Source organism: Lathyrus oleraceus, chromosome 4, assembly GCF_024323335.1.
Source record: "Lathyrus oleraceus cultivar Zhongwan6 chromosome 4, CAAS_Psat_ZW6_1.0, whole genome shotgun sequence".
In the NCBI taxonomy this organism is placed as follows: Eukaryota; Viridiplantae; Streptophyta; class Magnoliopsida; order Fabales; family Fabaceae; genus Lathyrus; species Lathyrus oleraceus.
In genome coordinates this window covers 11086302-11101342 of record NC_066582.1, presented here as the reverse complement: position 1 = coordinate 11101342, position 15041 = coordinate 11086302, and the positions used below count along the sequence as shown (strand labels likewise).

Below are 15041 nucleotides of genomic sequence, written 5' to 3'. Positions count from 1 at the left end.
TGAAGTACGGACTGATGTTCTATATCCATGTAGTGCAAAAGGCAGCATTTCATGCCAATCTTTGTAGGTAACAACCATCTTTTGAATGATCTTCTTGATATTCTTATTTGCAGCTTCAACTGCCCCATTCATCTTGGGACGGTAAGGAGAAGAGTTGTGATGCTCGATCCTAAAACTTTCACATAATTCATCCATCATTTTGTTGTTCAGATTGGAGCCATTGTCAGTGATGATCTTGTTTGGAATGCCATATCGGCAAATGAGATTATTTTTGATGAATCTGACCACCACTTGCTTTGTCACCTTTGCATACGAAGCTGCTTCCACCCATTTGGTGAAGTAATCAATTGCCACGAGAATGAAACGGTGTCCGTTGGAAGCTTTGGGTTCAATCATACCGATCATGTCAATGCCCCACATTGAGAATGGCCAAGGAGCAGAAATCACAGTCAAAAAGGTTGGTGGTACATGAACCTTATCAGCGTAGATCTGACATTTGTGACACTTCTTTACAAATTTGCAGCAATCTGATTCCATGGTCAACCAGTAGTAACCAGCTCTCAACATCTTTCTTGACATAGAGTGGCCGTTTGCATGAGTACCAAAGGACCCTTCATGAACTTCTTTCATCAACATTTCTGCTTCCTTTTTGTCAACACATCTGAGTAAGACCATGTCATAATTCCTCTTATAGAGCACATTCTGATTAAGGAAGAAACTGCCTGACAATCTTCTCAAAGTCTTTTTATCTTTTTCTGTTGCTCCAAGAGGATACTCCTGAGTCTGAAGGAAATGCTTGATATCGTGGTACCATGGTTTATCATCAAAACTGGCCTCAGCTGTAAACACATGTGCTGGTCTATCAAGTCGCTTGATCACAATTCTGGGTACTTCGTTTGGCAAACCCACTTGATACATTGAAGACAACGTAGCTAGAGCATCCGCCATATGATTCTCATCCCGAGGAATGTGATGCAATTCAACCTTGGTGAAGAAAGTCAACAATCTTCTTGCATAGTCTTTGTATGGGATCAAGCCAGGGTGGCGTGTTTCCCATTCTCCTTTGATCTGATTGATAACTAACGCTGAGTCACCATAAATAGTAAGATTTTTGATGCGGAGGTCAATGGCTTCTTCAAGACCCATGATACAGGCTTCATATTCAGCAATGTTGTTTGTACATTCAAAGCAAATTCTTGCCGTGAAAGGAATATGAGAACCTTCTGGAGTGATAATGACTGCACCTACTCCATGTCCATAAACATTGGAAGCTCCATCAAATACTAAACCCCGTTGAGAATCTGATTCAGGTCCTTCTTCAGGAAGTGGCTCTTTAAAATCTCTGGATTTTAGGAACATGACATCTTCATCAGGAAACTCATCCTCATTATCATCGTGATCTTCAACGGGTTGGTGAGCAAGGTACTCAGCCAACACACTGCTCTTGATAGCTTTCTGGGTATGATACTCAATGTCGTATTCTGATAACAGCATCTGCCATCTTGCAATCTTACCAGTGAGTGCAAGCTTCTAAAAAATGTACTTGATTGGATCCATTTTGGATATCAACCAAGTGGTGTGACTTAACATATACTGCCTCAATCTCTTAGCAGCCCAAGCCAATGCACAACATGTCTTCTCGAGTAAGGAGTATCGTGATTCACAGTCAGTAAATTTCTTGCTTAAGTAGTAAATGGCATGCTCTTTCTTTCCAGTTTCGTCTTGTTGACCTAGAATACAGCCCATAGAATTCTCAAGCACTGTCAAATACATAACCAACGGTCTTCCAGCAACAGGTGGTAACAAGATAGGAGGCTCCATGAGGTACTCTTTGATACTGTCAAATGCTTTCTGACAATCCTCTGTCCAAACACAATTCTGACTCTTTCTCAGCAATTTGAAGATAGGTTCACAAGTGGCAGTCATGTGAGAAATAAATCGGGATATGTAATTCAATCGTCCTAGAAAACCTCTCACTTGCCTTTCTGTTTTTGGTGCGGGCATCTCTTGGATAGCTTTTACTTTATCTGGATCAACTTCAATGCCTTTTTGGCTGACAATGAAGCCCAAGAGTTTACCTGACCTGACGCCAAATGTGCATTTGTTCGGATTGAGGCGAAGACGGAACTTCCTCAATCGTTGAAACAGCTTCAATAGATCTACTAAGTGACCTTCTTCTGAACGAGACTTCGCGATCATGTCATCCACATAAACCTCAATCTCTTTGTGCATCATGTCGTGAAAGAGCGTTGGCATGGCTCGCTGGTAAGTAGCACCTGCGTTCTTCAACCCAAACGGCATCACTTGATAACAGAATGTTCCCCATGGTGTTATGAATGTAGTTTTTTCCATGTCTTCGGGAGCCATTTTGATCTGGTTATACCCGGAGAATCCGTCCATGAAGGAGAATATGTCAAACTTTGCTGTATTGTCTACCAACATGTCAATGTGAGGCAGGGGGAAATCATCCTTTGGGCTTGCTCTATTTAAGTCACGATAGTCGACACACATTCGTACCTTCCCGTCCTTCTTAGGAACTGGCACAATATTTGCTATCCACTCTGGATACACTGAAGTGGCAAGAAAACCAACATCTATTTGCTTCAGAACTTCTTCTTTAATTTTGACGGCCATATCTGGATGTGTTCTTCTTAATTTCTGTTTGACCGGTGGACATTCTGGCTTCAAAGGTAGCTTGTGCTCTACGATGCCAGTGTCGAGACCAGGCATATCTTAATAAGACCAAGCAAACACATCTACATACTCTTTCAACAGGCTGATCAATTGCTCCTTGACCTGTGGGGATAACAATGCTCCAATTTTTTACTTCTTTCACATTTTCTTCCGAACCCAAGTTGACTGTTTCCAAAGGCTCCTTGTATGGCTGAATAGTGTCTTCTTAATTTTCAAGCTGGCGGGCGACCTCTTCTGGAATCTCATCCCACTCTTCCTCTTCAGCTTCGAATACAGAATGTTCAAAGTTGGGAGAGGGCATGATGTCATTGTGTTCAACGGGTTTAAGTAACCTGTACAAACAATTGTTTTTAGAGGACTGACCATGCCATGCAAAAATGTGTTCTTTTTAAGGTTTTTTTGTGTTACCATTTTCCGAAAAAGCTGAAAAGGTAAAAGGACACAAGTGTATAGGAACACAAAAGATCTTTTTCATGGATAGTACGTTTTTGACAAAAGGGCCCATTTTACAAAATTAATGCTTCGCGCTTTGGGCTAAAGCGGAAGATTTTTGAAAACTGAAAAGCTTAATTACTTTGATATGTGGACACAATGTGGGATGTCAACTGCGGTCCAGTTCTTCATAACTACTCCAGTCGCCATTCTGTCTTTCCCTCGAAGAGCTTTTATCTCTTTTTGTAATTCCGCAAACTGATCTTGGAATTCATCCATTCTATCATTGAGACCAGGATCCTCACTTGGGGTAGGGCCGTGATAGACAGGTTCTCCTAGGTGAGGAGTATAGTGAACAACGGGAGGCACATTAGTGAAGACAGGAGCATTTGGTGGAACGAACTCTTGTTGATATCTATCTTGATTAAGATCCCTGGGTATTTCCCAAGGACGGGATGCTGTGATGGTAACAGAAGTGACTGGGACAACGTTGAAGCGATGACTGTAGTGACGGGTGCTGTTGTTGTCTGATTCTGAATTTGAGGTTGATTCTGTGCCGAAGTCTGTCCTGAATTATGAACTTGAGCCCTAGCCTGGGCTTCCTCTGCTTGTAGACGGGCGATTAACATTTGGTTGCGCATCTCTGCTGCCTGGATTTGTGCATCTTGTGCTTCGGCAACCTGAGCTTGTGCTGTTTGAAGTTGAGCAGCTTGGGCTGCTTGGTTTGCTATCAATGTCTCGACCATAGCAGAAAGGCGGTCAACCTGAGCTTTCAATTCTCGGTTCTCGTTATCTGTTATCTCCATTCTTCTTTTGTAGTTGGCTCTTGTGTTGTAATTATGCCTCAGCTTGAAATGGATCTGCTGGCGGGAAGCAACTGTTAGAAGACTGGACCAAGACAGACAACCTGTATGCACGTGATGCATGGATATGCAAAATGAATGATTTTCCAAGGAACTCTAAGTGAAGGAAAAGATAGAATTGCAAACATTTTTGATAACAAAACAAAATTTTTCATTTTAAGCATTTTTATCAAAATATACAAAGTTATCAACCCAAAATACAACCAAGAAAACCATTTAAGGACATGTGTCATCAGGACGAGCATAAACAAGTAGGAGTTGTCCTTCAAGTCTCTCAATTCTTTCTTCATAGGCCTTCTGCATAAAAGCTTTCTCCTTCACCAAACTGTCTACAAGACCTTTCCATGCACCTGAGGACTGTGGAATCTGGGAGTAATCTGTTGTGCCTGAGGAAAATAAATCCTCTTGCACCCTTGGACGTTTACCTGCACGATCTTCTCCACTCTGCTCCTTTAACTGTCTCTGAAGTTCTTCATTTTCCATTTCGAGCACCTGGGCCTTATCCTTCCAAGCGTCTCTCTCTTTCTTGACCCTCTCCAAGGTGGCTTGGAGTTCTTCTTTGTCATCTAGCGGAAGGTAGGGGGTCCTCAACGGAGCGGGTTTGATAGGATCATGATGTGGGTATGGCATTTTCAACTGTATAGCTCTGGCTCTGATCCACTGGAGGTACGGCTCATAGGAGGTACAATCTTTCTTACCCAATTCAAGTCTCCCTTTGCGACAAACACGATGCCAAGCTCTTACTACTCTCTCTTTCATGGTAGGGTCCTCCTCGTTATCCCTCAAGAAAATACCTTCTAAAAGAATGTTAGGAGGCTTGTCCTTCATAGGGTAACCGAGTTGTCTCCTAGCAAGTACTGGATTATAAGAAATGATTCCCTTTGTGCCCATGAGGGGCACATTGGGGAACTCCCCGCAACTATCAATGATCTTCACATCGTCTAAAACTCTACTATACCATGCAATATCTGACTGGGTAAGAGACATAATCCTCTGTGACCACTGAAGTCCTGACTTGCGATCCCAAAAAGTAGCTGACTTAGGAAGATGAGAGACAAACCATTTGTAGAGTAACGGTATACAACAGACTATGGTTCCTCCTCCTTTCAAAGTACAGTAATGGATGGAATGATAGGTGTCTCCGAGCAAAGTTGGAACAGGATTACCACTTAGGAAGATGCGTATAGCATATGAATCCACAAAACCTTCAATATTAGGAAATAGTAACAAACCGTAGATCAACAAGGCGAACAGATGCTCCACAATAATATCACAACCTTGACTGGCAAAATAAGAAACCTTCCCCATTAAGAACTTGGCAGTGAAACCTGAAAGTCCTCCTTTGGTGGGGAAGTTATTCTTGAATTTTGACTTCTTCATGTATAACACTTTTGCAAGAGAACTGTGCTCGGGTAACTTTTCTGAACCAGAGAAAGGTACTGTATCAGCAACTGGGATGTGAAGCAACTGGGCATACTCTTCCAATGTAGGCATGAGTTGATAGTCTGGGAATGTGAAACAGTGATAGACTGGATCATAGAACTGTACTAATGTCTGCAATAACCCTTCTTCCATCCTAAGTGTCAATAAAGATATAAGTGCCCCATATCTGTCTCTGAAACCAATAGGATATGCGATCGAAGAAACCAGTTTCTTTAGTTCATCTATCTTTGGATTGATGAGATTGTACTTTTTCACACTTCTCCGTCCAAAATCCATGTTTCCTGCAATATTTGCAATCCTCACTTTAAGTTCCTTGGAAAAAGGTTGAAATGATGGGAATGAATGCATGTCATGCATGAATGCAACAAACACAAACATGGTCAAACAATACAAGGCTCAAAGTTCATCACCAGCATGGAGTTTAGGACAAAGCCCCAAAATAAGTTCTAAGGTTCACCTGCCAAACGGGTTCTAAAAGTTCCCAAGGTTATGGATCCTTCTTCGGATAATACCGGGTTAAGCAACTGCTCGCTTTCCAATATTATTCTCAAAAGAATCTCGCTTGAGTGTGATATCGCGTATCAACCAAACCAGACTTTTGGTCCGAAGTGGTCACCGCATCACATCCTAAGTAAGGCCAAGATGGGGTAAAGGTAAACTAAGGTCTTTGGCTTCACGGGCCCGTCGAAAGCAACAATGCCTCACAAATGACTTGTTTAGCACTATCACCCTCAAAGAGGCCTCCACCAAGCGGACAAAGGCTCAAGTCAACTCGGTAAGGATTGTCTCCTATCAAGTCAACCTGAATTATCATCCATCCTATCTCAAATGTGCCCCAAATCCGGGTATAGGATTTATCACAAGTATCCCCCAAAACCCAAAATAACAAACATTACAAACAATACAATTTAGCAAATATCCACAAAGCAAACATATAAACAAGCAAAGATAGGCTAAACCCTCAAATAAGTTTAATCATAAATCCCCAGCAGAGTCGCCATTCTGTCGCGGCGGGATTTTTCACGAGATTAAGTATTGATTGAACTTAACCCGTTTGAAAAATATTTTAAATGCAAGAGTCGCCACCGTCTTTTATTTTATCCAAAAAGAGGAAGGGAAAAATAACGATAAATCCCTTTAGAGTTACGGGTTCGGGGGTTGGTTATGCAAAGGGAAGGTATTAGCACCCTCTACATCTGTGGTACTCCACAGGAACCTTTTTGCTTATGTTTATGTGAATGCTTTGCTTTTTTCGCTTTGATCGTTTGATTGGGGAGATGAGAAAAGAACTTGATTTTATTGCTTTTGGACTCGATAAAGTCGTAGACTTCATGCCTACGTATCTCCAAGGCGCAATGGAGAAATCAGAATCCACGTAGTTCTCCCAAAAGAAAAGGGGAAAGTCTGTTTTGTTGATTTTAGATTGGCGTGTCTTGCCATCTCTTGCTCGACCTAGGCGGGAGGCTTCGAGACTGACACGTCCTTTTGAAAATGTTTTTAAACTGAAAAGCCAAAGCTGGCAAAAGATTTGAATGAGCCTAAACCCTGAAACAATAAATAAATGGGCTCATTATAAGGAAGCCCAAGAGTAAGCTTGTGAGTGTGTGAAAAGGGTTTCTTAAACGGCGACCGTTGGAATCGCATCGGGTTTCTCTTTTTTGGATTTTTCGATTTTTTAACATAAAACGTGAACAATACGATTAAACACACAATACAGAAAATAAAAAATGCGAGAAAGTAAATTATTACAACACAGTTAGCTATGAATAGTTACTATTACGAATAGTTAGTGGAGTTAATCGAGCTGAAACTGAAACGAAACGGTTAGTAACAACATAAACAAATATAAGAAACAATATAAACATTTACTTTAGACAAAATAAACATTTGATATAAATAAACATTTAATTAAAATAAACATTTAAACAAATAATTAATTTAACTAACATTTAAATAAAACATATATGCAAAATAATAATAAAAGATAAACAATATTTAGTAAACAAAAGTAATATATATATATACATATATATATATATATATATATATATATATATATATATATATATATATATATATATATATATATTTTAGACAATAAATATATAGTAGACAAAAATAATATATATGTACATATAGACAAATAATATATAATAGACAAAAGTAATATATATATATATATATATATATATATATATATATATATATTATATATATATATATATATATATATTATATATATATATATATATATATATATATATATATATATATATATTTAGATAAATAATATATTAAAACACATGTCGGCAAGCCGGAACTTTGCCGATTTCAGAGATAAGTGAAGAATATTACCTTGTGTGAAGAGGATGAACTTCTGATCGTCCAAATGATCAACCGAAAGCTGGAAACCGTCACCGACGCAGTGCTGGCTCCCTTCGTGAGTACCTGACTTCAACGTCGCTTTTGATCGGTGAAACAACGCCGGAATGAAATGAACCTTGGATATTTGTGACCTGGACTCAACGAACTTCAAAGATATGAAATCGGTTTTGTGTTTCGGTGAATAATCGGGACGATTTTGGGTTACCGAAAATGAAGAACAAGTGAAAATACGGTAATGCTTTTGGAAAAATATTTCTTTTCAATTCTCTGTTTCTCTCACCACACGTTTTTTCTTACTGATCCACCTCCTTTTTTTCTCCTTTTTCTTACTAACCACATCTATATATATATATTTAGATTACTTAAACGATAAGAAACCTAAAAAATATCTAACATAAATTAATAATATATATTTAGATTACTTAAACAATAAGAAACCTAAAAAATATCTAACATAAATTAATAATATATATTTAGATTACTTAAACAATAAGAAACCTAAAAAATATCTAACATAAATTAATAATATATATTTAGATTACTTAAACAATAAGAAACCTAAAAAATATCTAACATAAATTAATAATATATATTTAGATTACTTAAACAATAAGAAACCTAAAAAATATCTAACATAAATTAATAATATATATTTAGATTACTTAAACAATAAGAAACCTAAAAAATATCTAACATAAATTAATAATATATATTTATATATTATATAATAATAATAATAAACTAATATAATATTAATCCTAATTAAATAAACTAATTAACAACTAAACACAATTAATATTAAGCACAAATAATATTAAACGGCACACGATTAAAATACGATAAAATCGAGCGACACGAACGCGATAAAAACGATGACAATTTGCACAGCAAAACAGACAAATTGATAAAACCAATAAACCAGTAAACCGGTAAACCAGTAAAATCAACAACACGACTCAAACAGACTCGATTAAATCACACGGCACAACACGTAATTAAATAAACAACCCTAGGCAATAATAAAATCAACACGACATCACATAAACGCTGACAAACATAATCACAAATAATCGGACAATACGAAAACTCTAATATATTTGAAATACAGTCAAAATACCGACAAACAAACAATTAAATAGATAAAAACGCACAAAACCTAATTGAAGCGATGCCACGCACAACAGAGATAAGCGAGATAAATACGAGGCAACGATATCGGCCAGGTTTTGCTAAAACAACGAAATACAACACGGTAAGCAACGAAAACACACAAAACCTAACCAAACCAGTTGTCACGCGAAGTTTAAGAAATTGAGATGAATACGAGACAACGAGATTAATCAAGATGTGGTCAACAAAGCCAAAGTCAAATTTTGGGGTGCGACAGCACGCACTCAGGCTTTAAAGGTAGAAAATGTTGCACAATATTTGTATCTAGACCGGGCATGTCTTCATATGACCAGGAAAAGACATCAACATATTCTCGTAGCAATTCGATCAACCCCTTCTTAACAGACTCCTCTAGGAGTGCCTCAATCTTCACTTCTCGCACACAATCTTCAGATCCCAAGTTGACTGTTTCCAGATTCTCGAGATGCGGCTGAATGATTTTCTCTTCATGCTCAAGTAGACGGGTAATCTCGTCAGGAATCTCTTCAACATCATCCTCTTCCGCCTCAAATACAGGGAATTCAAAGTTGGGAGATGGTGTTGGATCATTATGTTCAATGGGTTTGATCAACCTGCATAATGATTTTGGATATGAAAAGCTTTAAGATTGAAACAAGGCAAATCATTATGCAGATGAAAAGATTGATTTTATTCTATTTTTATTTAGGTTTTATGTGATCACCAATTTTATGCAAAAGCGAAAAAGGAAAAAAATTGGAAAAACAAACATTTAACATGAATCTATTGAATGAAAATATCATTGTATTTATGTGCCAACAATGTCATCACTCCTCCTTTTGGCATGGAAGGAGGGTTTTCAAACACAATGAACATTACTTTGACTTATGGATAATTGTTGGAATATCCACAGCGACCCAATTATTGCAGATTCCCCCAGGGATGACGAAGTTGCCAGAATCCTCTTCGTCTTCTTCCAAGATGGCAGCAGCTTCCTCGCCTTGACTAGTGTGGATGAACCCTCCACTCTTGAACAACCCTTGCGAATTAGAAACCCCAGATGAATAACCTATGCCAGCCCGAGACTTGTTGTCTTCTAGCTCAATCATTTTCCCTAATCCGGCAGTTGCACCACGCTCAATGGCCAACTTTGCATCTCTGTAGGAAGCAAATGAATGAGTTCTCTTCTCGATAGGTTCAGCAATAGATAAAGCTTGGAAGGGAGTTCCAACTTCATCCTCAGCATCTATATATGAGAAGGAAGACAAATGGCTAACCAGGAGAGCCTTTTCTCCCCCTACCACCACCAGTTTCTTATTCTTTACAAATTTCAGTTTCTGGTGTAGGGTGGATATCACGGCGCCTGCTTCGCGAATCCATGGTCTGCCTAGGAGACAGCTATACGATGGGTGAATGTCCATAACCTAGAAGGTAATCTGGAAATCACTTGGTCCAATCTTGATTGGGAGATCAACTTCCCCAATCACAGGTTTGCGAGACCCATCGAAAGCCTTCACAACTACTCCACTCTGCCTCATGGGAGACCCTTGATATGACAGTTTCGAAAGAGTGGTTTTTGGAAATATGTTTAATGATGACCCAGTGTCCACCAGCACATTGGACAGGGCGTCTTTTTTGCAACCCATAGATATATGTAATGCCAAGTTGTGGTCTCTTCCCTCCTCGGGAAGATCAGAGTCACAAAACTCAAGTTGTTACAAGCAGTGATGTTTGCAACAATGCTATCGAATTGTTCTATCGTGACATCATGATCCACATATGCCAAATCCAAAACCTTCTGCAGAGCCTCTCGATGTGGTTCTGAATTCAAAAGTAATGATAACACTGGTATTTTGGATGACGTTTGTAGAAGCTGGTCTACAACATTGTACTCGCTCCTTTTGATGAGCTTTAGCATCTCATCACAATCTTCTTTCATAATGCCATTCGGTCCAACAGAAGCAGGAGTTTTCAATGTAGAGGAGGGCTTAACAACAAGTGCCGGATTCGAAGTACTCACAGCATTTCTAATCGGGCATTCATCAGAATCAGTATCAGCTTGAGGCTTTGAAGGCGCTGAAAATACACAACCACTACGGGTCAAACCGTTAACATCAGCAATATTAACAACAGATGAGGATGGCAAGGACACCTCTTTCCCATTTTCTACCGCGACAGCATTGTAGCGATAGGGGACTGCCTTTTCAGAAGAGTACGGTACCGGTCCGGCTGGCTTAATGGTTAATGCGGGAGAAACCTTCTGCTTGCTACCATCAGACTTGATGATAACAGGCTCGGGGATCCAGAATACTGGAGAAATTACGTTGACCTCATCAGCATCTTCATCAACATTTATGTTTTGAAGGATCTCAATAACTCCTTCATCCAGCATTTCTTGCACATCTTTGCGCACTTGGCGGCAACCTATTTGATTAACAGAACAGACTCGGCATCTATCATGGTCATGCTCATAATGACTATAATCACATAGCAGACGATGCATCTCGACTAGAGATTGTCGAATATGACTGACGTATTTGACTTTGTATTTGCCAGGGCAGCCCTGGACCATGTTGACAGATTTCCCATGCTTGGGCAACGGGTTCTTCTTCACGTTAGGACCTACATCCTCGAAACACAGAATGCCACACCTCACAAGGTCTTGGACTTTGGTCTTCAAAGGGTAACAATTCTCCACGTCGTGGTCGGGAGCACCAGAATGGTAAAAACAGTGTAATTCGGGCTTATACCACCACTGGGGGTTAGTAGGTATAGCCGGTGGGTCTCGCGGAGTAATCAACTTCCTTTCTATCAAAGAGGGATATAACTCTGCATACGTCATCGGAATAGGATCGAAGGTGACCCTTTTCCACTCGTAACTCGTGCTGGTTTGATTACTGTTTCGAGGCTGGTAGGCTTGTTGTTGCGGACGGTGATGTTGATGTTGATATTGCGAATGTGGTTGCTGATTGTTATTTTGATGTTGATACTGCTGATTATCTCTGAAGGCAGGTGTTATATGAGCCACCTGGTGCTGGTTACCGACGGGACGCACAGTCTTCCTCCTCACAGAGGGTCTTCTTGGTTTCATATGGGAGGTCACAGCATGTGCCTCTCCTTTTTTCTTCTTCGCAAATGCCCCATAACGTTTGGCGGAAGAGCCTTCTTCTCTTGTCAGACGTCCTTCTCTAACCCCTTCTTCTAGACGCATCCCCATATTCACCATCTCGGTGAAGTCAGAAGGAGCGCTAGCAATCATTTACTCATAATAAAAAGAACTCAAGGTCTTCAAAAAGATCTTGGTCATCTCTTTCTCTTCTAGCGGGGGCACGATCTGTGCTGCCACCTCTCGCCACCTCTGGGCGTATTCTTTGAATGTTTCCTTGTCCTTCTGGGAAATGGCCCTCAATTGGTCCCTATCGGGAGCCATATTCACATTGTACTTGTATTGCTTGACGAAGGCCTCGCAAAGATCGTTGAAGGATCGGATGTTCGCACAGTCTAAACCCATGTACCAACGCAGAGCAGCACCGGGCAAACTGTCCTGAAAGTAGTGGATGAGTAGTTGGTCATTGTCGGTCTGAGTCGACATTTTCCTGGCATACATGACCAGGTGGCTGAGAGGGCAAGTATTTCCCTTGTACTTTTCAAAGTCAGGGACCTTGAATTTCACAGGGATCTTCACATTAGGAACCAAGCAGAGTTCGGCAGCAGACTTGCCGAAAAGATCCTTTCCTCTGAGTTTTCAATTCCTTGCGAAGCTCAAGAAATTGATTGTTCATAGTGTCCATCTTCTCGTAGACATTTGGGCCCTTAGACGGCTCAGAATGATAGATGGTGTCGTCTACTTTGGGAAAAGTATGCACGACTGGAGGAGGAACAGCAAGGACCGGGCTAGATGTCGGCATAGAAGCAAAGGTGGGAGCAGGACCCTTGGGCATGAAATTGGGAGGCATCCCCCACGGGACAAACTGTCCTGAAAGTAGTGGATGAGTAGTTGGTCATTGTCGGTCTGAGTCGACATTTTCCTGGCATACATGACCAGGTGGCTGAGAGGGCAAGTATTTCCCTTGTACTTTTCAAAGTCAGGGACCTTGAATTTCACAGGGATCTTCACATTAGGAACCAAGCAGATTTCGGCAACAGACTTGCCGAAAAGATCCTTTCCTCTGAGTTTTCAATTCCTTGCGAAGCTCAAGAAATTGATTGTTCATATTGTCCATCTTCTCGTAGACATTTGGGCCCTTAGACGGCTCAGAATGATAGATGGTGTCGTCTACTTTGGGAAAAGTATGCACGACTGGAGGAGGAACAGCAAGGACCGGGCTAGATGTCGGCATAGAAGCAAAGGTGGGAGCAGGACCCTCGGGCATGAAATTGGGAGGCATCCCCCACGGGAATCCGGATGGCATGGCCGTTGGAGCAAAGTGTGCACTGGCTGCAGGCACAGTCGATAAGACAATCTCAGAGATGATTGTCCTCTGGGGAGGTGTTGAAGGTGTCGGAGAAGACTGGCTCTGGGCAGCCATGAATGATTCCATCAGGGCACTTAATCTGGCCACTTCCTCTTTCAGCTCGCGGTTATCTTGTTCCAAATGATCCATCAGTCTTGAAATGTTGGCTCTGGTGTAGTACCGGTGAGTCAGCTTGTCTTGGAAATAAATGAAGAACACAGAGTTTAGACCACAGGACAAGAAACCGGGAACAGAACCTGCTTATGCACATGATGCATGCAATGCTCGTGCATATGATTTTTCTTTTATTTCAAAGGAACTTTAGGGTTCTATTTGCAAATTTTGGAAATATTAAACACTTTTATATGGAAACATAATATCTGGGAAATATTTTACACCAAAGAAGTACAGCATTGGTAACCATATACAAGAGAAAAGGAAAATAATCATCCTATGGATCCTTAGAAACAATCATCTAAAGCTCGGGACACCGAAAGATAGGATGCACGAAGTCTCTTCACCTCCCTCTCATAGGCTGCCTCCATATCCGCCTTCTCCTTGGCGAGTCGATCGTACTTCCTTTTCCAAAACTTAGAAGATTGAGGAAGTAGAGAAGTCCATGCATCATTAGGATCATCAATAACCTGATGTTCGAGGAACTCTATCAAAGCATCCTTCTCCTTGATATGCTAAAGCAACTCCTCTCTTTCACGGATCCAAGCACGTGATCGATCTTCGTCTCTCAACTCCTCTACTCCTTGGTCAGGGAGGGTTGAAGGCCCAGCCATAACCAAAGGTGTAGGTCTTGGATACTCGTAAGGCATAAGATACTCAGACGCTCTCCTCCTAACCCAAGTAGTGTAAGGCTCCATAGCAACACAATTCTTAGGACCCAACTCTTTCCTTCCTTACCTATGAATCTTGTGCCAAGCGCGGACCATTCTGCCCTTCAAGTTTTGGGGATCTTTACCCTCCTGAAAGAACACACCCTCTAACATAATGTTATTGGGTTTATCCTTTAGGGGGAACCCAAGATGACGACGTGCCAAAACAGGGTTGTAGTTAATCCCACCACATGTACCAAGAAGAGGCACATTGGAGAATTCACCACAAGAGTCAATGATCTGTACACCATCATACACACGATTTTACCAAGAGATATCATCATTAGTGAGAGACATAAGTCTCGTGGACCACCGTAGACATCCTTTGTTCTCCTTGAAGGCGACCGTCTGCGGTAAGTGAGAAATAAACCACTTATAACAACAGAGGCAAACAACACACAATGGCACCACCACCCTTTGCATTCCTCATATGCAAAGAAAAATAAGTGTCACCCAACAGAGTCGGAACGGGATTAAGAGTAGAGAAGATCCTAATAGCGTTCACATCCACAAACTTGTCGATGTTGGGGAACAACACTAACCCATAGATGAGGAGTACAAATATGGCCTCAAAGGCGTCCTCACTCATGGCCTTCCCATACATAATGGCTTGAGCAATGAGGAACTCAGAAGGGAGACCTTGAATTCCACCTTTGGTAGTCATATGAGCATCAACCAGAGATTCATCTATATGAAGCATATAAGCTATCTCTCGAGAAGTAGGAATACTCTCCAGGCCATTGAACGACAACTGGTCT

At 40.7% G+C, this 15041-nt stretch overlaps 1 protein-coding gene across 1 annotated transcript; it reads right to left on the bottom strand.

Annotated features, from left to right (window-relative positions):
- Positions 1-4116: 4116 nt before the first annotated feature.
- Positions 4117-7949, bottom strand: LOC127135090 (uncharacterized). The gene is made up of 2 exons (XM_051061904.1): positions 7788-7949; positions 4117-5713 (listed from the first exon to the last, which is right to left on the bottom strand). The coding sequence occupies exon 2, from the start codon at positions 5706-5708 to the stop codon at positions 4206-4208; it is 1503 nt and encodes a 500-aa protein (XP_050917861.1). The 5' UTR covers positions 5709-5713; positions 7788-7949; the 3' UTR covers positions 4117-4205.
- Between the last annotated feature and the right edge of the window lie 7092 nt (positions 7950-15041).